General features: G+C 40.6%; 2 protein-coding genes and 1 pseudogene across 3 annotated transcripts; 1 reads left to right on the top strand and 2 right to left on the bottom strand.

The window, feature by feature from the left end:
- Positions 1–852: 852 nt before the first annotated feature.
- On the bottom strand, positions 853–13,647 carry LOC146521326 (uncharacterized). The gene is made up of 9 exons (XM_085147041.1): positions 13,555–13,647; positions 12,544–12,658; positions 12,149–12,421; positions 11,824–12,069; positions 11,560–11,745; positions 11,323–11,412; positions 8,976–9,074; positions 3,218–3,304; positions 853–1,992 (listed from the first exon to the last, which is right to left on the bottom strand). The coding sequence occupies exons 1-9, from the start codon at positions 13,645–13,647 to the stop codon at positions 1,949–1,951; spliced, it is 1,233 nt and encodes a 410-aa protein (XP_085003167.1). The 3' UTR covers positions 853–1,948.
- Positions 13,648–14,015: 368 nt separating this feature from the next.
- Positions 14,016–22,880, top strand: LOC146521327 (uncharacterized; annotated as a pseudogene). The gene is made up of 3 exons (XR_014873322.1): positions 14,016–14,832; positions 16,413–16,482; positions 16,703–22,880. The product of XR_014873322.1 is annotated as an uncharacterized LOC146521327 (transcript).
- A 643-nt stretch (positions 22,881–23,523) lies between these two features.
- Positions 23,524–25,674, bottom strand: LOC146521328 (nuclear factor 7, ovary-like). Its single transcript, XM_085155040.1, has 2 exons — positions 25,478–25,674; positions 23,524–25,376 (listed from the first exon to the last, which is right to left on the bottom strand). Exon 2 carries the CDS (start codon positions 25,357–25,359, stop codon positions 23,974–23,976), a length of 1,386 nt encoding a protein of 461 aa, XP_085011166.1. The 5' UTR covers positions 25,360–25,376; positions 25,478–25,674; the 3' UTR covers positions 23,524–23,973.
- Positions 25,675–26,468: the final 794 nt, after the last annotated feature.

Here is a 26,468-nt window from a genome sequence, read left to right on the forward strand (position 1 = left end):
TAGCAACAAGATGCTACATCAACCCAAGACAACCCTGAGTCTCCAATTTTGTGTTAAAAGTGTTGACTTCAAACTACACACCAAGTTTTAAATTGTGTTGATAGGCCAAACCAGCACGCGAGCAATGCAGTTTTAATTTAATACAGTATGTCAAATTAGAAAAATAACAGTAAATTCAGACATGTGAGGTTGTGCTGAAAAGAATGACACCTAAATGGGGCAAGTTTTTAAAGGGGTAATGTAGCGGTAATATCAAAAGTAGTCAAAAACAGCCAATACCCTGGACATCGGAGGGTTAAACAAACGCAATAGTTACTTTTCTTAGTAATTAGTTGCTTTAAGAATATTTTAACCCAATGACTAACTCAGTTAGTTACTTTTTTGAAGAAGTAACTAGTAACTAATTAATTACAGGGTTTTGTGCTCCAGCCAATATGCTTTATGTTATACACACTTTCCTTTAGGCATTGAAAACCTATTTTCATTGCAATGGAGATACCCAGTTATCTTTATCGATGAAGCCAGACGATGCTAATCAGTTAGTTACAAGGATGTCTTAAAGACCTGGATGTGTACATATCTGTGATCCTTTTCATATCTTTAGATTTAGATCTATTTACATTGTACAGTCAGATGGCGAAAAAATGTGCAGATTCTACTCTATTATAAAGAAAAGTCAAAAGAATGATGTGCAGCAGGCTGATCAGGGACAGACGGGCTTTATTCCACCAACTCCCAGTTATTCCAAGACCAGGTGAGATAAACAGTAAAATCTCACCTGTTTGTGACTCTAACCTCCTGATTAGATTAGATTAGATAAACCTTTACTAGTCCCACATGTGGGAAATTTGCTATCCACACACTGGTGATGATTTTACTGTCATTGATTTTTTTCTATCTATGTGTTGTACCTAATTTGAAAGTATAAGATAACGGATTTAAAATGTGACATCTTCTAGTAGAGGTTAAAGTGCTGTCATTTTTAAAGCAACCGCCCTGTTGTAACACCAGGTTTAACCAGTAGAGGGCAGAAGACGTTAAATTTGCCTGTTTTTTAGCTTCACTGAGAGGTAACTGTTTGAGCTCTGTGCTGGTTCAGGAGCCAGTCAGAGTCACGTGGTCATAAGTGTGTATTTTATTAGACACCAAAATGTTTCAGCTTCATGTTTTATCCTAAAATACTGAGTGTGACAATAATAATAAATAAATAAAACTGTAATAACTGTAAAATGCGATCTATAATGAAAACTAACTAGTCAGGTTTGTTATATTGTTGAACCCCAAAACATGTTCATGTTTGAGAGAAAACTGAGAGAAACTGCTGCCAGAAACCATATTGATGTAAATGTAAAAGTGTTTCCATGGCAGCCGCTGTGCAGGTGGTTTCTGGATGCCTACAGCAGTAAACTTCTTCCTCCATCAAGCATGCTGACGCTGCTCTGTGCAGTTTGCAGTACCTGCTGCTTTGAGTCTGTGGCTGTGGTTTAATATACATCTTTTTGTTTTGTTTTCTGCACTGAAGCCGGGCATGTATTGGTAAGCCACAACAAAAGCGGAGCAAATCAAGTTTTCCATCTCCCCCCATGTTTGAAACCCACAGAACCACACGAGGAGCATGAGAGAGCAAAATTTAATCAATGCCACAGAGATACCCCCGACCCCACGCTGCGTGGGAACAGGAGCAGGACAAATGCAAATAAATACCACAAAACATCTGGAAGTTTTTAATGTTACATAGAAATATCCCTATTTTACATTATTTATATAAATATTTCACATTGCTGATTTTGCATCAAAATGCAAATTATGAATCACGGGTCCAACAACAGGAGATTAAGACATAAAATATATTTAATAAAATCTGTAACATGTGGATGTCCTCTGGTCTGAGGTGCTGGGGGGACCAGTTAGAGACCAGCAGCTGGACATCAGTGGTTGGACTGGTGGACTACTTCAGTGAAGAGTAGACGACGTCTGACTCTGGTTTAAAGTCTGAACACAAACAGTTGAAACAACAGGAAACATGATTAATGATCAGTAATGAGCTCATCAGCTTCACTGAATGACATTTAAATATAAACTGACAGATTTTATCAGACAGGAGGAGCAGCGACGCTTAAAAACAGGAACCAGAGTCTGCCGCCTGTTTGCAACTCAGCAAGATTTTCAGGGGAAACGGTGTAATCCTCACATGAAACACAGAAATAGTTTCCACACCATCATCTGAGGCATCGCTGGTTTTTTTTTTTACTGTTTTACCCTGCTTTAACTTTTTTACCGACTGAAACAAACTTTAAGCGTCAAATGATCAACGTCCCTATTTAGTCTGTAGGTCTGTGGTGACAAAATTAGCAGTTTGACACTAAAAGCTGAGGCTAAATGTTGTCGACAATGTACCAGGATGGTCCACTGGTAACTAGATGTGTTGTTGATTTATGTTTTTCATGAAATATCCTGCAAAACAGACTTAAGTATCCATATATACTCTATGCTGCCCTGTACACAGCAGGCTGTGGTGTTCATGTAGGTTGCAGCAAAGGCAGTAGGCATCGATCTAAATTCAAGGTGATGATGTTCACTCAGTAAATTCTACCGTTGAAATTAGCTGTCTATTATCAGGGGTTTAAAATTCATGAAAGCTCATGAAACATCTGCTTTTACGTGTTTAAATCAGCTGGCTCAGTTCACAACGATCAGTGAATATCAGTCACAGCCTGTACCCACAGTGAAGTCTACCACATGATACATTACTATGTGCTGCGCCACTACAGCCAATCTTAAGGTTTCCCCACCTGCCAAATCACACATTAACCCCTGCCCTTCACTAAAATGTGACTACTGAGATATTTCCTTGTTGTGCGGGTTGATTTTGGCTGTTTATTTAGTCAGTTTTCTTAAATTTAGCTCAAATTGGTGCAGCACTTGAAATTGAAACTCGTTCTCAAAAAAGAAAAATCCTTCTTTATCTTACGTTGGGCCTTGAGCTGATTGGTTCGTCTTCTGTCTAAAAACACCCTGGTTTAGTCATTTGAAAACTTGTTATCAGTGTAGTATGCTTATGAATCACACTAAGAGGAGGAGGAAGTTGTTTGGTTCCTGCGTCTTTCAAAATGCGAAGGTTGATATCCTGAGTTTGAGTGAGAACATGGTTAGCTTAGCTTAGCATGACACTGCTAGCTTTGCTCTGTTTAAAGTGAGAGATAAAGAGCAGCTGTACCTCTCGTCCTCTTTGGGCTGATGGCTACTTGTTCATAACTGAGGTCTTTAGTTTTCACTGAGGAGTAGACCGCCATGCTGTCGCTCTCTGTAAAATAAAACACATTTAAATTACTGCAAGTACAACAACTGCAACACCACAGCTACTACAAAACACTTTATTTGTTATGTTGCATCATGAAGAATACAAGTGATACAAGTGATGAGTATTTTTTAAACTCCAAAGGGGTTTTCACATCTTTTCTCCTCTTCACACCTCTGCTGTAAGCCAATGAGTGACTGGATAGAAGCGTGAGGTGTTTATGTGAAAAACAAAGGTGACATCCACAAAACCGCCGTGCTCTTTTACTGCAAACTGCCACACTTTCCCCACAGCGCATGAAGCAAACATCTTATTGCAACACTCTGCTGTTAGCCAACCCAAAGCAGACTGCACTGCAGCTGGCCTCAGGCTACAGGAGGAAGTTTCTGCTGTGGTTTGACATGCAAATTAAAAAAAAGATAAGTTAATGAATCGTATTAAAGGACTGCTCGAGAAGCTCCTAGGAACTACTTCAGATACAAATCACAGTTTCCATGCTGCCCACACTTTAACTGTTACTTGAATCACCCATGAAATTAACAAAGAGCCACATTAAAAAGTCAAACACTTGTTGATTCCAACTTCTCTTTTTTTCCACCCTGACAGATGGGCGGAGGTGTGAGACGTAAAAACAGGAACCACCTCTAAAGTCTGCTGCCTGTCTGCATCGCAAGAGTCAGCAAGATTTTCTAAAGACACTACGTCCTTCCTCACAAGAAACCATCCCGAAACCATTTTTTTGTTTCTTTTTTTAACTTTATCTGTCTTCTGTTTTTATGATGGGAATAACTCGTGTCTCAGACAGAAAACTTACTGCTGTGATCGTGCAGCGTTGGTTATGGCACATGCATTTATTTTTTCCTCATATTTACTTTGTGTTGATTATAATATAAATTTACATTGCATTTTAGATTTTGCTGTATTATGTTATAAGTTTTACATATTTAACTACTTCATACACGGCATCTTGTAGGAGGTCATTTTTGTTCCTACCTAGTGTTTACAGAGGGACTGTTTTATGGAGTGTAACGTATCCTGTTGGTGTTTTTGTTTGTTTGTTTTAAATAAAAGATCATTTTAAGAGAAAGCCCACCACACACCCATAGCCCAGAAAGACCAGAGAGCATGGTTACACTTGTACAATTGTGTTAACACTGAAAACTTTTGCTGTACCACAGGCCTGAATGGTCTAATAATAACTAGGACTCTACAGGTATGTTCAGATATTTGTTCAGTTGTTAGTTTGACTTCTTTGTCCAACTCTGATTTACCCGGTTACATGCATACAGTACTTTTATCTATGCCTAAGCATTCTGGCATTCACACACTCTGTCACACTCCGATTGATGTTTCAGGGAGAAGTCATGGGTTGATCTGCTGACCTTCTGACTGGTATGACCCAACTCTACAACAGCCACAGACGTCTGATCATACTGATACAGATTAAGTAAGGGAATCACACAAAATGAGAAAATATTTTTAGCTGATTCAGTCGGCCTCGCTGTAGTTTTAAGCTGATGCCAGCTTTATGACAACATTTACAGTCACGTGACTGAGATCATTTAAAACAGCTGCTGGGTCTTTTGGGAAGTGACATCTGTATGGCTCTGGTGTAACAATAAAGGAGATGTTGTGGGTTTTTATTTTAAATGGAAGAACTTAAATAGAAAGAAAAATAGGACCTAAGGTTGAACCTTGGGTGCACCACAGACAGTGTGAGCTGTAGATAAAGAGAAGTAATCCATGGTGACCAAAAAGTTTCTTCTTAAAAGGAAAGAAAAAAAATACCCCCAAAACTCACTGATGCCAGTCCATGTTTTACTTTGATTGATTGATGAACTTGAAGAATTACAGTTGCTTTTTCTCCCATTTCAGCTTTTAACATTATTTGTCAGCTTGAGTGGGGAAGTTTCTGTACTGTGTAGAGCTTTAATGTAGCTAAATGAAGCACAGCTGTCGTCTGATGCTTGTTGAATGGTAACGTTCACTGTGTCAGCACGAGAGCTACAGTTGAGTGTCCAGTAAGTGCACAGCTGCCTGTGTTCAAACAACACCCCAGCAAACATGTTCTCTCCACTGAGGAGCGGTAGAAGGCCAGCAGCAGCTTCTGGTTATTCTTCGCCAGGACACGGAGGAAATGCTGGGCCTTCTTTACCCTTAGACAGGGTGTTTAAGGGAATTCAGCTTGAAGTTAATTTATGAGACGCCCACTCACATCCTGGGCCATCTGACCTCAGGAATTCGCATGATAAGGTGGGGCCAGGTTTCACAATGAGCTCATCCGAAACTCTGGCTGATTGGGACCCACACCCAGTTTCACACCTTGGCTCAGGCGATTAGAGGATCATCAGGGGGTCCTTTTGTCCTTCTGTGGGGGGACACTCCCACTAGGTTTATATCTGGGACTCTCCACCATTTGACCTTAGAACTGAAGAAGCTTCTCGGATGAGAGGTGAAACGTCTTCAAGTAACTTAAAGAAGTCCAGACGCTTTTCTTTGCAAGCTCCTTTGACTACGATGACCTGGATGACTGAGAACCTTCACAGACACTTAATTTATGAGAACCACCAGGAGATGTTCACTACCTCCTGTGTGCGGTTTTATCTTCATCATACTTGACAGTGATGTTGGTTGAGTGAGTTGGTGTACAGTCATAGTCGTACAGGGTGTAGAGAAGGCAGCGCTGTGGGGATCTGTTGCTGAGTGACAGTTGGGGGTAGAGATGGTCCAGTTTGGTGGTGGGGATGTCTGGATTATGGTGTTGACCAACAAGAGAAAGGTTTGTCATCTATAACTGACCTCATATGCTGCTCACATGTCTTTATTAAAACGTTGCTTTCAGAGAAAGATGAGAAGTTTGATATCAGTTACAATTCTGACCAAAGCCCGAAAGTGAGTCATAATAGTGACTGCAAGAGGACGTAAATCTACTCTGTTCAAGGTTAAACATAACGAGGAGCTTTATCTCTGGGCCTCGTTGATCCGACCTGCTTAGTTTTTTCCAAAACTGATTCCAGAACTGCTTTTGATATGATTACTGGGAATAACTGTTAGGTCACGAAAAATATGTCAAAATTGTATTTGTAATGTTGCATCATGTAGAAAGTACACGTACTTCATACACTGCAGCAGCACCTCACAGCTCTTAACACCTCTCTGCTCTGAGCCAATGAATGACTGGATAGACCTGTGAGATGTTTTGTGTGAAAAAGAAAGGTGACATCCACCAAGCTGCTGCTTCTTCAATGCTAAATGACACACTTCACCACAAGCTACATTCTCACAACATGAACACTATTACTATCCAAGCCAGAGCACATAGCAGATAGAAATCTCACCTGCTTCAGACTAACTGGTTTCAACCACAGGATGTTGCTTCTCTATCTTGTGTGTGTACCAAGGCACATCTGGGCCTAATGTGGGCTGCTTTTGGCATGTATTGCTCAATTACAGCATGACCGATGTTCTGTGGTAGAGAAGTGGCCCAAATGTTACTGCACAAAAGGCATCTGGTAAATTCACAGGGCGCCTGTGGCTGAGCTGAGGCAGACGCTGAGAGACACATGTCGCTCAAAGAAGATGTCAGATGTGCCATATTTGTGCTAAAATCACATCAGAAAGCAGAACTATTGAGCTGGATGACCTGTCTGTTCATCATCATTACAACATGCTTACACACACACCATCCCGCAGTGTGGATTAATCTGCTGCGTTTCCTGTTTCTCTGAGTGAAGCAACACAGAGGAAGTTTGAAGGTTAGATTTGTAGTGTTTTAACATTTCATGTATTCAGTTGGAACCAATGAGCCACCACAGACAGTCGTGCTGTCAGGAAGTGTTGAAAGAGCCAATAATACATTGTTATCTTTGGCCTTTCTCTAAGGTTATTGTTAACAGGAATTAATAAAAAAAAACATTAAAAAAGTAAAAGTATGACATTTATAGACTAAAAATGTATCCATACAATTTCAGTTGCTTAAGCAGAGACGCTACATGCTCCAGCTCCTCTGAGTGGGACACCATGATGTTCACAACCCAGCCGAGGGACGTCCTTTTCAGATGCTTGAACCAGTAGGAGCACTGAACCCCCACTGAATAACTGAGCTCCTCGCCCTATGTCTAAGAGCGAGCACGGGCAGCTCTGCATCTTGTATCCAGATCACAGCTTGTGGCTGTAGAAGGAGAGACAATTAGCTCAAATCGTAGCATCAACCCTGCTGACATCCTCCGATGTTACTACCTGCCCAATCTGATGTGCCTTTTTTGGGGTAATGACATGACCAGCGGCAGCTGTTTAGGATTGTTTGGCAGCAAAATTACAACTTACAGTGACTGTTTGGGGGCTGACGCCACAAGTTAAAGCGGCTGTTGTGAAGAGAGACTGCCACAGTGAGCTGAGCTTAATGCCAGATTTGTTTTAGTGTCATGAAGGTGAGTTATGTCAGATAATATTGACAGACAAGATTTTCCAGGGTAATAAAAGTTACATGTTTATTTTTTATTCTTTCTTCACACAAAATCCTCATTTAGTCTTACAGTGACAGAGCTTAACGTATGTGAACTGCAGGATATAACTGCTGCTGATTTATTCCTCCCTCATAAAGCTCCTGTAAATAATCGAGCCACTGTTTGGATTCAGTCACATAACAAGTTTAAGTACAACCTCATTGTGTCCACAGGAATTTCTAAGGTAAGCAGCCAAACACTAATCAAATGCACTTAATTAACTGATCATCAGCAAGTGTTTACTGCAGTTTTTCCAGCAGTCAACATCCCAGCAAACTGCAAAACATCCAACAGCTACACCTCAGACAGGTTTTACATGCTAAATGTTAAAGTTCATTATGGTAAAATTAAAACAATTCAAATAAAAAAAGACTTCCCAGGGGAAAACGTCATATCTCTTTATGTTTTGTTTTGGGATTTTTCGCATCTGAACAAACCAAGAAATCAAAAATCAAGACTTCTGGAACCACAGATGAGACCAAAGTGTAAATGTTTGTCCATAATGCACAAGACAACATTTGAGGGAAAACCAAACACTGCACATCAACACTGACGCCACATACCGACTGTCAGCATGGTGGTGGAGGTGTGAGGATTTGGGCCTGTTCTGAAGCACAGAATCTAGAGTTTAATGTGAACCCAAAAAACAAAGCTGCAACACTGCAGTTAGAGCCCAGACCTCAGTCTGATTGGACTGCTTAGGAGACTGTTATTAAGAAAGCTGTGCATCACAAATGCTCACAAACCTCAAAGACCTGATTCAATGATGCAAAGAAAAGTGGGCCAAGACTGTGAAAGTCACATAGATAAGAAGAAGATGAAGAAAAGAAGATAAATAAATGAGATATACTTAGTTTTTCACGAAACAGCTGAGGGTTCTGAGAAAATGTTCATCATCACATGACTGTAGGAAGCCAATCAGGAAACATGCACATGTACGTACTATCAGAAAGACCTAATTTAGCTCACTGTTTAAATGCAGCAGTATGTTGTTTGTTTCTCGTGTTCACGATGGTTGGTAATTACTAAATATGAGCGTGCTGCTAAGATGGTGAACATGTGAAGTTCAAATTTTATGAACTATTAAAGTGTTAGCATTCATATGTTAGCATTTAGCTCAGTGATTGGATGTAGAAACGAACCCAGATGGAGAAAAAGAGGAGCAGCTCTACCTTTGGTCTTTGACTTTTTCTTCTTCTCTTTGATGACGATTTCTCCATAACTGACGTCTTCAATTCTCGTTTCTGAGTAGACTGTAGCAGAGTCTCTCTCTGCACAATAAAACACAAGCAGAAGATAGAATCACTGATAAGGTGACTGCTTCTGTGACAAATAAAATGTACTCAAGGAACTGAGTGACCACTGATCAGATAAACATGCCATGATATCACACAACTAACAAATTATTACCTTCATAAAAGGTAGATTCAGAGCCTAAACAAAGATACTGACATTAATGGAATTTAAAATGTTATCACATAAATGTTTTTCGTGTTTAAAGAAGTTTAAACTAACAGCCCTGTGTTGAAACACCTGCTGCTGAAGTGTTTTCTTTATGTCACAAACAGGATGCTGAACAACTGCGGAGCTGTTAGCTTCAGCTAACCACAGACAACAGACCGTCCAGCATGCAAAGAACAATTCTCACTTAGTATGGTGTGAAACTTTACATACAGATATATTTAACTAAGATGGTGTTGCATACTACCTATGAATTAACTACCTATGAAAAAGTCATTTGAATAATTGAACAATCTTTATCATTAAATGTGTAAATTATGAAGGTGAGCTATATGCCTAACATGCTTCATAATGTTCTCGCGATCTATCATAAACGCACAACGTTAGACTAACGCACAGTCTTAACCACTTGAAAAGAGGAAGCTCCTCATGATCCAGGGCTCAAAATGCACACTGTCACATGCTTCCAGTTTCTTATGTGCCCTCGATTCTACGTTCCTGAAACATTAGCCCAAATCTAACCACTCTGGAGCCAATCAAATCTGATCAAAGCTGCTTAAACCCCTTTCCCTCCAGCAGGTCACGCTTCTACTAAACATGTGCCCAGTTATCTACCCCATGCTGTCTGTGGATGTAGCTATATAAGCTAGCTAGCATTGGCATTGATAACTTCGCACTTCTCCTTCTCATAAAAACAGAGTCACATTAGTCTAAATAAAACTAACGTGTTAGAAACATTTACTTTAACTCTTTAAGACCTACCATACAACCAAGTCCGCCAGAGCTTCTATTATATTTTTACATGCTGTGGAGCCATTTCTGGGAGCATTTCAAGTTGCTATACATCAATACAACCATTATAGCCCAAATTTTAATAATATGTCTGCATTAAGTGCATAGAAATTACATAAATTGCAAGAAAGTGCAATAAACTACAAAAAAATTGAAAATCGTTTTTGTTTTTTAGTTAGAGAAATTTAAGAGGCTTATCCCTCAAAACTGTAAATACAAAAAAGTTGCACAAAATAGTTTCCCACCACAGGAAATTTATTTTAAGTGTCTTCATAGTTTTATTTTTGAAATACACCAATTTTTATATACTGCAGGAAAAACGAAAATAAATATTATAATGCAAATTTGCAAAAAAGCAGCATATGCATCAAAATAAACTATTTCCAGCAGTGCAATATGAGTCCTAAGCATCCCAGAAACAACACAGAAAGTCATAAAGTCAAACATAACTTTTAAAAACACCAGTATAGGCTCATAAGGCCCTGATGGTAAAAAACTACATTTCCGCAAAAATGTGGCGGACATGCGAAAGTTCACGCTGACGTCTATTGTAACGTAGGAAGTGTTACGAACAGCTGATCGGATCGGCAAAGCCTGTTTCTGGAATATTATGTTTTTGTTGCTGCAAGTGCTTTTTATGCAGTTTTTGCAAAGCTATAGTGGAAGGAAACTGTGACCGAGGACAAGCTGATGGCATAAGATGTAAGTACAACTCCTCCGGTTTCATATGCAAAAAAAAATATTGCGCTAGCTCACGTGGTTGCAGAGCTACAAGGATTTAAAAGTAGTTGCACAAAACGGAGCGTGCCCGCTCCGACCGGTTTTAAAGGGTTAAGGCTTGAAAATGCTGCAGACTTTCAGAAACTGGTGGATGATGTCATAGAGCCTTGTCCATCTTTGGTATACAGTCTATCACATAAGCTACAAGGACACAGGATGCCAAGAAAAATGATAAGTGCCCTCATGTAAATCTTTACAAAAGTAACAAGTCATTTGTTTCCTATTTCAGCTGATGCTTGTTTCTCAAACAATCTCCATGTTACTGAACTGTGTCATAGATTTCCGTATTCTCCTGTAGAGGATCATCTGTTACTGAAAGTCTTTACCTGAGGCGACTGTTCCTGTCACATTAAGTGAACTCTACATGCTTTTCAAAGATTTGCTTTATATATTTGGAAATGCTGTAGTGGTATAAAACTGGCACATCTCCCTTATCGTAAACATCGAGATTTTTGTATTTCCCGCCAAAATTTCCCCGAACATTACCTCTGCTGTGTTTCACAGGCTGCTGTCGACCATGGGATATTTTGACGTCACTGTATGTGACGTCTTCTCCTGCAGCTTTGTCTTGATCTGCTGAAATGTAACAGTAATATAATTTATCATATGAATGCAAATGTTTTTGTCACAGACAGATAAAATAAACACTGAAATCATAATAATGTTTAAATTGTTCAACAAATCAAACTCCACACATGAAAGATCAGGAAGTCTGAGACTCACCTTCAGGTTTTCTGTGATTATGTTTTCTCACCAGCAGAACCAGTAACACCAGTAGAACCACAACACAGACTGATCCAACAGAGATTAATACAGGAAGAACAAGATGCGGGGCAGGGGCTGATGTAAGGATAGAGGTGGATGTAGATACAGGTGTGGGAGTAGATGGAGATGTGGTTGTAGGTTTCCCTTAAACATACAACATGTAATCATTAGTTTATTGTGAATGTTGAAAGCTGCAGAAACACAGACAGGTGAGTGTGTCACCTGTGACAGTGATCCAGCTTGAATTAGACTCTCCATGACCGCTGATGTCACACTTGTAGAGGCCTTCATCAGACCTGGAAACATGCTGGATGGTCATGTGACCTGTAGGCTGCTTCCTGATGAGGGAGCCATCTTTATAGAAAGCAGCTGGGAGGTTGGAGGGAGTGGTCTTTGTTTTACAGAGCAGAGTGACGTCATCTCCCTCCATCACAGGGAGGACAGGACTCTGCAGGATCACTGATCCACCTCAACACAGAGACAAACTACAGCATTTCATCCATTTACACACAGCTTCATCAACACTAACTCCACACACTCAGCTTACCAGTGACTGTCAGGTTAACCATGTTACTGATGGGACCCTCTCTGGACTCACACCAGTAAACTCCACTGTCATGAGTTGCCATTATAGTGATGTTACAGGAAGAATTAGTTGAACCAGCTGATTTTCCCCAATCTCTTCCACACTGAGTCCTCTGTTGTTTGCTTGTGTTTCTCCTCAGAGTCCATCCAGCAGAGCTGTCATCCTCCTCACAGCTCAGAGACACAGATTCATCTTCAAAGAACTGAGAGCTGCTGGGACTCACAGTCAGACGAGCTGTGAGGGTTAAAATGAAAAACTGATGATCTGTTGACTTTACATTGTGAAACATGAACCCAATCAGGTCATATCAGTGAGCATTTCTCAGGTTTAAACTGTGACAGAAGAAGGTTACTGACCTTGGTTTGTTGTGCAGCTCAGCAGTGAGATCAGAACTAAAGAGAAATGACACTCAGGTTGATTTAATTGAACATAAAGAACAACTTTGTAATATTTGATAATAATGAAATAAAACTAATATAAAATATCTAAAATAAAACTGATCACATCATTTCATATTTCATGCTCTAATGTCGTTACTGTTACACAAGGAATCACATACAGTTATGTTATAATAATACGTAACTGTATGTATTAGTAAATACAAAAGACTAGCACTAAACTAAGGTCTGTCCTCTGCTCTGTTCACACAAACACCAACATTTTATTTCATCTTTTCACTCATAAATTCATCAGTAACTCTGTGAAACTTCAGACCTGCAGTTGGTCCTCGTGGTGTTTGAACTTGAATTCAGCCTGATTTGTTTTTCATGTCTTCTCCTCCATCATCAGTTATCAGGAGAGCAGACAGTCAAAGTACAAGAATTCAAACAAACACAGAGATTCTACTTACAGAGCAGACACAGCACAGATGTTTCCTTCATCGTCCTTCTCACTCATTTGAGCTTTTTTTCATTTCTCTCACTGACACCAAGTAAAGCCCGCCCTCTTCCTCTGAGTCTGTTTCTTCCTCTATTTGTACAGAGTTATTGGTGGATTTCTAACCTCTTAATGATTCATGTGATAAATTTATTACAGAATATGAACTTAGACACTCTGCAGTTCCTCTTTTGTTGCAAAACATTTAAAATTAAGTTGTTTTTTTTAAGGGTAACACACAGAAACACATAAAACCTTTTGTGCTTTCAGAAGTTAAGAAACCAGCAATGTTGTTTTGACATAATTTGAGGTTAACTGAGATGATTACATGATATTTGAGTTTCTCTGTGATAATCGATAAAGCACATCCTGACATTTATGACTTCATTCACAAAAATATCATTTAAAACGTCGACTCTACTTCAGTCTGCTGTCAGTGTTGCAGCTTAGTTAATGAAACAAACTATAACCAGTATAACCATTTAGTGGACGTCCCCCTGGGGCAGCATGGTGATGCTGTTGTCTGACTGGAAGAAGGTGCTGGGTTTGAATCCAGCCTCCATCTTTCTGTGTGGGGTCTGCATGGTTGTTTCTGGGCACTCTGCTTCTCCCACAGCCCACAGTCAGGCAGTTAGATTAACCTGTGAGTCTAAGTTGGTCGTAGATGTGAATGTTTGTGTGTCTGTGTTAGACACAAGACTGATAGGAGACGTGCAGAGTTTATCCTGCCTGTTAACCTGTGGTAGCTGGAATATAATGAACACCATCCTCACACATGGTTTATATATGACCACTAGAGGGAGATGTTGGACTTTAAATACTAACATTGTTATTTTATTTTAATTTATTTAGGACAGTGCATGTTAATGAACATAAATGTAAAAAAAAAATACATGAATATAAACATACCAGGTTATAGCCAAGGGCTAATTTCCATCTTTTGTCTATAAAACATAAAAAATAGACATAATAATTCATAATTCATTCATAATAAAAACTCCATCACCAAACTCACACATACACACTATTCTATTCCCAAATAAAACATTAAAACTATACAACTGATACATGATCACACACTTGATTTGTCCATAACCAGTTTTTAACCTGTGCCTTAAACAAATTGCTTTAGTGGTGGTGGAGTAAGGGAGTGTTAGACTTTATATATTAAACACACTCTTTTAAATGTCACTAAGTTATTGAAGTTCAGTAATTTATGTTTTTTTAACACATGACAGTGGTGGTGGGAAGTCGGGTTTTTTTGTCAAGTAGTTTTAAACTTCTTTTATAAATGTTTTCAATAGTTTTAAGTGTTTTTGGACAAGCAAGTGACCCGGACGTTAAACAATAGTCGATATGAGAGATGATCATTGAGTAAAAATGAGTTTTTGCAACATTCATATTTAAATTATTACGTATGTTATGCCTTTTGGTCAGAAGTCAGTAGTTAGTGCATAGTCTGATTAAGTTACATAAGCAAAGTGATAAATAAGTTCAGAGTTAAGAAATATTATAAGTAATTCATGCTAAAAACAGTTAAAATGTGTGGGTTCGAAATTTGCTCAGAGTGAGAAATCGTTATCACAAGCGATCTTTGTATTGTATGTGTGGGAATGGGAGCGAGGGAGCGCTCTGATCATTAACCTATCTTTGAGGTATTTTCTCCGTTGATGCTGTAAAAGTGCTTCGGCAGTATTAAAAGAGTGAACGAGTTCATGTACACGCTAAAAGTGCCCTACACGCTTGTACCTTGGGAAACGTTCGTCTTTGTGAGTATTAATGTGTTCAGAAACAACTTTTATATGTGTTTACCTGGAGTGAACTGTGATGCTAATGTAACGCACGTGTTAAGCTAGGCTAATCTTTAAGTTTGTCATTAAGATGTGTATTAGCTAGCAGTTTATTTTCACTTTCTGTATGTTTCAGTTACAAATAAGAAATAGCAAGGAGAAGCCTTGAGAGAGGATAAGGCTTCAAAGGATCTTCATTAAAAGCAAGAAAAGCAAGCCTTGTGTGGAAGATCTCGTCTATTTTGTTCGCTAGCTGTCTAGCTTCACATGGTCACGTGTCGTGAGGGCAGCATAACGTATATGATTAAAATTTCGATTATTAAATTTAAGTACCTGGGACACTTTATTTATGTGACTCTTGAAGGATAAGGTTGGGTCTAGAATGACCCCAAGATATTGACATTGGTACAATGACAACAAAATCTTTCATATTTTGTTGTCACGGTCATCAGATTTTGTGTATTAAACTCTTGGTTTAAATATATTTGACCTTTGAGTGCTGTTTGCTTTTTATTCTTTCTGTTTGACGTGTTTTATAAGTGTAGAAAATGTGTGTCTGAGTCTGCAGAGGAGCACTGGGCCATCAACGCTCAAATATTGTACTAACATATTTTGTTGGTGGACACAGCTGAAGCTGGTCAGGAACCAGTTACGTACCCTGGCCTCTATCAGACCATGAAGAGGTCAGCACACACAGAGAACTGACTACAATCGTTCCCACACAGTAACATACAGTGTGTCAGCACTGAGATCAGCTCATCTACACCTGCAGGTGACGCTCCTCACAGCTGCTGCTCGTAGTCTTTCTCCACAGTATCACAGGAGGTCTGTTTCATCGCGGTGTCAGCTACATATCAGTCATCTCCAGCTTCTCCTCCTCCTGCACCATCTACAGATTTAACTCCTTCAGTGTATGTCGGGAATTCCCTTTCTCTACATTTCACAGCTCTGATGTTTCGGGTCTCGGTGTGTCACTCCTCAGACGGAGGTTGTTTCATAATCTTTCTGTGGTTTTATGAAATAATAAGGAAGAACAACTGATTGTTTCACAGTTGTGGGTAGTTTCACATTGTGTTATCAGGCTGCTGAGGATGTTTGTCTGAGTGTTTGTGTTATCAGTCATTGCTGCTGCAGTGTGGTGCTGATGCAGGCCTCACACCGTCACAGGAAGGAGGAAGTGAAACTGACACAGACGGTAAAACCTTCTTGTTACAGCGTTTCTCTCGTCTGCTGGGGATGAAGAATCGTTACACAACACTGACAAGTTATTTTGCATCTGAACAGATGGAAAAATGTTGCATTGGAGCGATTTCATAATCAATGTGACCTTTTGGCCCATGAGGTCAGCTCATCGTTGCCCCCTGTTGGTGATTTTGTGAACTGAGGTTTCATGCAGGTCACACAAAAGTCTGGAAGTTTAAATAAGAAGGAATAAACATCGTTATATTTTTCACATTTTATGTTCAGTGTTTTCAGAGAGCCTGACATCACATGAAGAGTTCAGATTCAGTGTTTATTAACTTTTATTTCTTTATTCTTGTTTGTTTTTGTTTCCACAGTAAAAAGTGTCACACTAAGTGGACGTCCACCTCTTCTTATTAAGTCGTACAGGTTCCAGTTATCATCCAGGTAAGAATTACAGAGTCAAGTGCTGTGTCAGTTTACCGATAAAGAGAAAACGAATTACAAAGTAGAAAAGAACTGCAAATTAATAACGCCAAAGGTGGCGGCTCTGAAATAGTCTCGGCAGCTAGAGGGCAGCACATACGCCCACATGGCCCTTCATACATGTTTTAGTGATTCACAAAAGGTCTGTTTATTTACTTATTATGCTGCTTGCCCTTTTTAGACCACTTCCTGCCTGGATGTTGGAACCACAGCTCCCGACATGTTGGTACCATCAATTCAAAATAAGCTGAATTATTATATGAAACACAAAAGGAATCTCAGTTTAAAGATTTGATATGTTTTACATGTTTAACTGTAAGTAAACTTATGAGATGTGCAGATCATTGCATTCTTTACTTTTCCCACTGAGAGAAAACTGCACAACAGTGGGGTTGAAAACACATTTTAGTTTTTAATAAGTAACCTTTGACACCTAACCTGTACTTTGTTACCTCTTAAATGAAGCCCCTGTATCAGGTGTTTATCTGGCTGTACTGAGATGTTGTCATGGTAATTTCATTTTGCAGCTGTGACAAAGATGGACGAGGCAGGTAATCACTACTCAGATGTGATGCCATGTGTGAAATTTAAGAAAATTAAATTATAAAACCATCACAATTACAACAGAGTTCAGTGCAGGTTGGAACTGTCCACCCATGTCAACATACTAATAGAAAAACATCAAGCTAGCTAAACTACAGCCACATCTTAAAGATGTAAAAGCCTGGATGACTTTAGTTAGAGAGGAAAGGTTATGATGGTTTGGACGTGTGCAGAGGAGGGAGAGTGGATATCCTGGACAAAGGGTGGTGAAGATGGAGCTGCAGGCAGGAGGAAAAGAGAAATACAACAGAGGGTTGGTTAAAAGGAGGAGGATGCAGGGATGGAGGCTGACGAGTCACTATGGAGACCAGTAAAGGGAACGTCCAAAAGAAAAGAAAGGAATTCACAGAAAACTGAGGTTACTGTAAAAATCTCAACAACCAAACATGATGCACAGCCAGATATTTCCTCTGGATGCAGTAGCGGTTTTAGATACGGGCGACATGGGCGGTTGCCCGGGGCGGCATTGTGGTGGGGGGCGGCATCACGGGCATCGGCAAAAAAATAAATAAAAATTGCTCGTACTCATGGTCCCCCGACAACAGCCAGCGCATATTGGGAATGGCAGAGGCACTCAGTTTTCTATCGCCCATTTGCTGGGAGTAAGGGCGCCCTCTGTTTGCGAGGTGCGCCTGCTGCTTGCGGTACAGGAAGTAGAGGGCGGGGCAGCGGGGGATTCTCTGGCTGGCTGGAGCAGCATCTAATAACCAACTCGCAAAATAAAACAAAATAAAAACAAACCAACAAACACAAAAACACCAGACATCATGATACAGACTTATAATTTGCACCGATGTTTTCGAAATTCTATACACGAAAAGTTAGCGCGAGAGCCCTCGGTGTGCCTGCTCACTGCTGAAGTCAAAGTAAACTTTATTGTCGTCTCCGCTACATACAGTCCAGTATATAGAGACGAGACGACGAGGCTCCAGTTACAGCAGTGCATTTTGCATATTACCAGTAACTTTTCACATAAAACGGTGATAAAGTCCTAATGTTTTCATGAAACTTCCTTTTGATTCCCCCATCTGAGCATTGGGGAAAAAGGCTGTCTTGCAATTGTTGAGGTCACTAGTGTGTGCCCCATTTCTTCCAGGATCACTCTTCATTTATATGTTTTAGCGGACTCCTTGTACTGTGAAGTGGTTTCATGGGACAAAGGCATTGTATTCCAAGATCTGGGAGAAATGAGCAGTAATGCCCTTCTTACCATCTTTCCAAAATAAGTGATCTGGAAGCTGTTAGGCTTACTTACAGCAGCAGCACCTGCATAAACTCCAGGACACATTTACTTACAGTGTTTGTTGCTATATGTAAGTCATTCACAGATTACATTTTTCTAAACTTAAACTTAACCAGATTTATAATTCTGCATCCCCCTTAGATGTAATGTCAGTGAAGGTTCCCTCGCACGTCTATTTTGGCATTGCACTGTCTTGAAACCTTTTTGGAGCCAGATTTTTCCGTGGTTTTCAAACCAATTTAGGAAAAAAGCAGCACTTTATGGTACATTGGCTATACTTGGATCATTTGCATCAATCAAATCCTTTTCCTCTTCACAAAAACAGATAATTACAATGGGTATGCAAGGAAACGTACGGTTCTTCGGACCCGTGTTTTAAAAGGTGGCTTAATGAGATGGTGTCTGTGGCCGGGGTGGAACAGACAGAAAGAGGAACAGAAAAGGGAAACTGGTGAGTTTTTGTAGTTTTTGTATGATTTGGCAGCCATTTCTAGAATTCTTAAAAACTAATTGATCATAACTCATGCCTCACACTCCGCGTGAATGTTCTTATTTTATTTTTTATTTAGTTAATATTGTTATAATTTTTTTTCTCTCTCCTTCTTTTTCTTTTCTTCATGCTTATAAGTTCACGAATGCCAACTGTAGTAATTGTTCAAAATTGAATCTGTATGAGCACGTTGTGTTTAATTTTAGAAGCAAAAATAAAATATATTACAAATTTGAGTACAAGAATGACAACATGTAACAATTTACTCTGACAGTTTCCTCCTGGACTGAAATATATCTCAGCCAAACCGATTTACTCAGGAACAAATAAAACACTGAAATAAACCAAACATTAACTAAGAGAATTATTTATCATGTCTAACCTAAGTAGTGAAAGATCCCGGGGGGGGGGGGGGGGGGGGGGGATTGAAATTGATGTGTTGGGAGTCCGCTGTTCTCGCCAGGTCTAATCATCATTGACCTCCCAATCTGCAATGGAGCTGGTGGGTAAAAGACGTCTCAGAAAACTTCAGAGCACATTTGGAAATATATGATATCTTGATAAATCGAGCAGATATTTGAAGCTTACACAGCTACATTCTTCCTTGAAAATGACTTAAAAGTCTATTTTGTGACTCACAGTAATATTTAAAAGTTTTTAGCCGCACTCTTCCACCGTTTGGGTTTTGGATGAAATGCATTCTGGGATATTTAGCTGTACCAAGTGTTGCTACCCGATCCGTACCGGAATCCCGATTGGTACCCCGCATGCGCAAATCTCACGTCACTTCTTCTCTTTGCCAACATTGCGGCATTCAATATATTTGAATGATGCGGTTAGCGCCCAGTTAGCTCCTAGCATTTCTCAACCACTCTGCCTCCTTTTCGAACACCGGGACATTTAAACAATGGATACCTCCGTATACAAACAAATTCATGCTTTCCTCCTCAACAGAGAGCGTTCCGCGATTGAACAAAAGCTCTGTGAAGTAATAATTATGGCGCCTAATTACAGACTTAATAATACTTAGTAATGTGTCATATGGGGAACACCCCACATCACATCAAGAACTCCACCGACTTCACCAACAAGGTCCAGAAACTTACCCTGGATCCAGATGAAACCATGGTGTCCTTTGATGTAGTCTCCCTCTTCACTTGCATAACCACAACGGAGGCAGTGGAGACTGTCAGAAAATGACTACAAGAAGACAGCTCCTTGGAAGACAGGACCAACTTCACACCTGATGAGATTTGCACACTGTTAGACCTCTGCCTCACCACTACATATTTCAAATACAACGAGGGTCTCTACAGACAAAAACATGGCTGTGCCATGGGCTCCCCCGTGTCACCTATTGTAGCCAACCTTTACATGGAGGAAGTGGAAAGAAAGGCTCTCTCTTTTAAAGAGAGAGTACCCAACCACTGGTACAGATATGTAGACGACACCTGGGACAAAATCAAAAGACAAGAAGTGGAATCCTTCAAAGCGCACATTAACGCCATGGTTAAAAACCTCAAGTTCACTAGGGAAGACACAAAGGACAACTGTTTGCCTTTCCTGGACTGCGCTGTGCACATTGAAGAGAATGGCAACCTCAACATTGAAGTTTACTGGAAGCCCCCACACATGGACCAGTACCTCCTCTTTGACTCCCATCACCCTCTGGAACACAAACTTGGGGTAATTAGGACCCTACACCACCGGGCAGAACATGTTCCCTCTAAGCCTGAAGGAAAAAAGAAGGAACACACACATGTAAAGGAAGCACTCAAAACGTGCGGCTATCCTAAATGGATGTTTATAAAGTCAGCAAAGATGCACAGAAAAGAAGATCAGACACCAGCGAGGGAGGATGAGAAAGACAGATGCAACAACATTGTCATCCCCTATGTAGCCGGTGTATCAGAGAAACTCAGGAGGGTTTTCTCCAAGCATGACATCCCGGTGTACTTCAGACCCAGCAACACACTCAGACAGAAAGTGGTTTACCCGAAAGACAAAACGCCAAAACACAGACTTAACAATGTGGTGTATGCCGTACAGCGCAGCGAGGAATGCCCAGACCTCTACATTGGAGAGACCAAACAGCCACTTCACAAGCGCATGGCACAACATAGAAGAGCCACCTCCACAGGACAAGACTCAGCAGTTCATCTGCATCTAAAGAACAAAGGAAACTCTTTCGAGGATGCCAATGTTCACATTTTGGACAGAGAGGACAGATGGTTTGAAAGAGGAGTGAAAGAAGCCATTTACATCCACTGTGCGCGACCATCTTTGTACAGAGGCGGTGGTTTACGACACCAACTGTCTGCCATCTATAATCCAGTTTTGAGATCCCTTCCCAGACGCCTTAATGCCCACTCACATCCTGGGCCATCTGACCTCAGGAAATCACATGATAGGGTGGGGCCAGGTTTTACAATGAGTTAACCTGAAACCCTGGCTGATGACTGAACTGGTCTCTGAATGCTATTGACACCCTTTTCTCAACGAGAAGTCCGGGCTCGGGAGAGCCCGAGTGCCCTGGAGGGACTTTCTCTGCCGGATACATGATGGACGGGTGGCAGACATGGAGGATCGTGTGCCTGGCGGGACTGTCGATCAAGGACGCTGAAGATATCTACCTATTCGGAACCATGATAACAGGGTTCTTGCTGATTGGAGCTGGCTTGGCCCTGACTTATCGGAGAATTAGGAAAGTGGAACTTTCAAACTCCCCCAAGGCTGCCCGCTGGGATTGAAACGATGGAACGAGGCGCGACTTCTCAGAATGGGCTCACTGAGTGCAGCATGGTTAAGATCTTGGAGAAGCTTACGGCTGCCGTGAATACTCAGAATAAGACCTCTGAGCGTATATTGGATTACATCAAGGAGAAGTTCTGCAACGTTTGGTTTCCTTCCTGAATACTATCATTGTTTATATTTACTGCGGGAAGAAACGGTAAAAACTGCATTTTATAAGGAAAACGCTCGAAAGCCTGTGAGCAAAAACAAAACCAAAAAACCAAAAACCCCACCCTTTCCTATTGGTTGAAAAAAGTACCATGTCGACCAATCAAAAAATGATATGGCAACATGGCATCTAGCTGTTAAGAAATGGGGGGAGGTTTTAGGAGTGACGGCGGTGTTTTGAGATGTGAGAGATTTGAGACGTTTAGTGCAAATCTTGTGTAGTCAATAATTTTGTTGTGTGTGTCAGAACAATGAGGCGACTGCTGATTGTTACAGGTGTTACAGCAGTGATACATCTCCTGTTGTCAGGCCTGCAGGTATCAGGCTGTTGTTCTCCTTTATCTCATAATGGACAGAAATTATTTTCTGGAGTGGCACAAATAATTTGTGTGGCATCAGATTTGATGCAGAACAGCTGATTGTTCTGTAAATAGTTTGAAATGTTTGTTTAAAAAAACGCTTTGGCTGCATTTAAAAAAAATAGCTGCAAAAGACTTTGTTGTTTGCCAAGCTCAGCTACTTTTTTGAAGAAGTAACTATATAATTAATTGCTCAACATTGGTCTTTATTTACTGTATTTTGCAGAAGATTAAAGTCTTCTTACTGACACAGGTAGGATGGTCAGGCGTCCTCTGTTCCTTCACCGTTCATGAACTGTCACTTATAAAATGCTGCCAAACATCAACTACACTCAATAACTAAACGTGTGCAGGTTAAAGTGATGGACGCCCAGATCTGCACTCCAAATACAAACAGACTAAAGGTGTTTCCTTCAGAAACAAAGACAATATTTACAAAGATCTCACAGGTAAATTGTGAGCGATCACAGCAGCATCTCATCCTGACTAACAGCTTTTAGATGCAGGGAGAGCGTCGTGGTTCAGAGGTGGTTCAGCAGATGATGAAGGCCTTTCTGTTGCATTGTGTAGTGCTGTGGATGCCATGATGGTTGACTGGGTCTGGTTCTACTGAACTCACAAACACTTCTGAGGTATTTACACCTGAAGCCTCATTTAATGTGAGTCAGAAACAAACGGCTCACCTGTGATTAATGGATGTTTCCCTGCATTTATATTTCAACACAGTTTATTTCTTACAGCAGGAAAACTGAACAGAATGTATGTAAGAGGTTAGAGTGAGGATGACGTCACTTCATACAGCAAATACATGTTTGTCTGTTTTGATGATGAAGGACTTCTTTAGCTCTGTAAACAGCTACACTTGAGAGGACAGAGGTGATTTCATGGATAAATAACAATGTGTTTATCAGCTTTCATCATCGCAGTGCAGACGTGACGTCAGATCTATCAAAGTGAAGGCCGTCTCTCTGATGACGTCACAGAGCAGAGTCGTTCTGTCCAATAAAGGATCTCAGATCAGCTGCTGCCATCTTGTGGCCACAGTTGGTTACTGTCTCTGAAAGTTGTCTCATGTTTCCTGTTTTCCTGTTAACAAAGGCTGGAGCTCATCATGCTGAGAGGGCAGCAGCATTTTTTGGCTCTTCACACATGTTCATTATATTCTGATGATCCTGGATGGAGACAAACTACAGATAAGTGTGTTCAGCCCAACTAGTTGATCTCATTACAGCAGTTTGATGTTTCCCTTTGAATCCCCCTGAAGATCCTGACAGTGAAGCACGTACATAATACTCCAGCCTTTCAACTCTGAGCTTATTTAGTTCTATTAATACACTGAAATCTCATTTGTGTCATGAAGAAAGTCTTTAATCAAACAGAATTCAAAGATCAGAAACATTTCATATATGGAGTTAAACATGAATCATTGTTTCAACAATAGATTTATTGTTGTCATAAACAGACAAGGAGACAACAACAAACTGCTCCTCCCATTCAACACATGTCAGTCCATATCCCAGCAAACTAAATCATCTCCATTTACACATCAAATAGAAACATGAATCACTTGTAATGATTAGAAACTTGATAAAATTTCAAATCTAGTTTGGGGAGTCATTCAGTGAGAAACAGTGAAATGATTTTCCATGTGAAAAGGTGGACAGCAGAAACAGAAAGAAACCGTGAGAACTAAAAGAGAAACAAAGAGCTTTGGAACAACGAGGCAGCAGGAGGACAGCTGCAGTTTAACAGCTTCAATTCACTGACAGGAAACAACATTAGAAATATCATCATCCTCAACTCATCTGCTGCACTGACACTGACACCTTCAACGGACACACCTTCACTTTACCATCAGTGTCAATATATGGAAACATCCTGTGAGTGAAAGTGTGTGTGAAGGTGTGTATGTGTGTGTTAGTATCAGGATCAGAGAACGACAGGTTTCCTCTGTTCCAGTCCAGATTCACTCTGATCCTCTGGAATTTCTGTTGGACTGAGAGAGCAATGGATGGAGCTGATGGTGAACATGTGTAGTATTCACCTTCATAGAACCATATTGTCCATAGTGCAGAGTCTATGTCTCCCTTCCTCTGCAAAGACTCTGCTAACACACCCAGTCTCCACCATGTACTGTCTCCAACATCAACATCCCAGCTGTGAGTCCCTGAGTTAAAGCCCTCAGAGCCCAGGACAGAGAAGTAATAATCAAACCTCTCTGGATTATCAGGAAGCTGCTGCCTCTCTCCTCCTTTCACACTGGTCAGATCTTCAGACAGGATGAGGTCTGGATGAGCTGTGTTTGGGTCCAGAATGAGAGGAGTGTAGGAGACCATGTCCTTCATGTTGTTCCAGATGTTGAAGGTCAGGTTGCCCAGGTGTTTGGCCTGGTCTATCAGAGCTCCTGAGGGCAGCTGTGGATCATCCAGCAGGGGGCAGCGCTGGACTCTTTCCACTGCAGCCTTGTAGTTGTGCAGGAATGAGACGTCTTCAGCTCTCAGCTCCTCCTCTGTGGCTCTGACTGTGTCTGAAAGAGCTGCTATCTCTCTGCTCAGAGCCTCCATCTTCTCCTTCATCATCCCACTCTTCTGCTCCTCTTCCTCCCTCAGTGCAGCCAGCCTGGCCTCCTCTTCCTCTGCTAGAAACTGGTGAAGCTTCTTAAACTGCTCCTTAATCTGCCTCTCTGTGTGTCGGGCCTGGACCTTAATGTGTTCTGCTGTTTGATCAAACTCCACTTGAACTTCTTCACAAACCTTTAACTTCTTCTTTAAGGGCTCCAGAGTTTCCTGAAGTTCCTTCTTGTGTTGTTGTGCAGCTTCATCGATGGGTCTGAATCTGTGCTTGGTGTGTTTTTCTGAGTCTCTGCAGACGAGACACACTGGCTGCTGATGGTCCAGACAGAAGAGTTTGAGTTTCTCAGAGTGCAGACTGCAGAGAGCCTCTGAAGCTCTCTGATCTCTCTCCTGTAAGAACGACTCACACAGGTTCTTCAAAGCCAGATTTAAAGGTGGATCCTTTGAAGATCTTCTCTTACAAACTGGACACTCGTGTGTTGGTCTCTCTCTCCACCATCTCTTCAGACAGTCTTTACAGAAGCTGTGGCTACATGACAGAATAACAGGATCTCTGAAGACCTCCTGACAGACCGGACAGCAGAGATCCTCCTCTGATCTGGAAGCCATTGAGTCTGTGAGTGAAGCTGAAAACAGCAGACAGGAAGTACAGTCAGTCCTGGCTCCCCTCCCTCCTCTACCACCTTCACTGAAACTTCCTTTGAGTCGTGTTTTTGCTCAAACTCACCTTCAGTGTGTGGAGCGTCAGCAGCTTGAAGCAGCAGTGTTGGAGTTTTCCACTTTTCTCTCCTGTAGCTGGACTCACTCAGAGGAAGCTGCTAGTTTGGTCCAACGATAAGTGTGAGTCTCAGAAGAATCAGTGGTGTTATTTCCTGTAACTAAGGGTGTGTTTCACTCCAAAGTTCAGACATTAACCTGCCAGAAGTTGTAAAAGTTACTAATAAAGAGCTTTTATCTCATTTCACATGCAGGTCAGAGCATGAAAGCTGTGATGCAGCAGTTTGAGAGAAATTGCTGCTGACATAAAATATTTTTTGTGGTTTTACAAAATATATAAAAGAGCAGAAAGAAAAGAAATAAGTGTAAAGAGTGCAGCAAAATGCATGTTTTAGTGTGAGTTGGTTCATCTGATCTGGTTGTGTAAAAGTCACTGCATGACACTGAGTGTTACTTTTGTGTTACTCTACCCTAGAAATAAATCTATGTAATATCTATTTGTGTAAGCCTGCATTATAACCACTTATTCTAGAAATCAAAAAGAAATCAAACGTTTTACTCCTAAAATCTTCGCTCCTTTCACCAAAGCATATGTTTTATTCAAGCTATCCCACAGTTTCCCTTTAAGTTTGGCATTCAACTTATTATGAACACCGGCATTTTATCTTCTAAACAGGATTCAGTTCATCTTAATCCTTTAACTTAAACATGAAAATAACACTTCTGCCTCAGTGTTACCATATCTAAATTATCAAACACCCCCAAAGTCACAAAATGATCCTAAAACCCATTTCAAATTAAACCTTAAATCCCCCTTTTGACACATCTTATGTGTCACAAACTCAAGATGCTTCACCCGAGCTTAGGAAATCAAAAGAAAAAGGTTAGTCATATTATTTCTCAAAACACCTCAGCAATCCTCCTCTCAGGTATATATCTGCTCCGGCCCTGCAAACCTGTGTTTAAGGGATGAAATCAATTTAATCATCATGTCAAATCTT

Source organism: Neolamprologus multifasciatus, chromosome 3 (genome assembly GCF_963576455.1).
Source record: "Neolamprologus multifasciatus chromosome 3, fNeoMul1.2, whole genome shotgun sequence".
NCBI classification, from domain to species: Eukaryota; Metazoa; Chordata; class Actinopteri; order Cichliformes; family Cichlidae; genus Neolamprologus; species Neolamprologus multifasciatus.

Coding starts and splice junctions, on each gene's coding strand:
- LOC146521328 (XM_085155040.1), bottom strand. CDS start 25,359: ATGGCTTCCAGATCAGAGGAGGATCTCTGCTGTCCGGTCTGTCAGGAG.
- LOC146521326 (XM_085147041.1), bottom strand. CDS start 13,647: ATGCAGACCCCACACAGAAAGATGGAGGCTGGATTCAAACCCAGCACC. Junction 9,075..11,322: donor GCCTGTGAAACACAGCAGAG/GTAATGTTCGGG, acceptor TTTATTGTGCAG/AGAGAGACTCTGCTACAGTC. Junction 3,305..8,975: donor GAAAAAGTCAAAGACCAAAG/GTAGAGCTGCTC, acceptor TTTATTTTACAG/AGAGCGACAGCATGGCGGTC.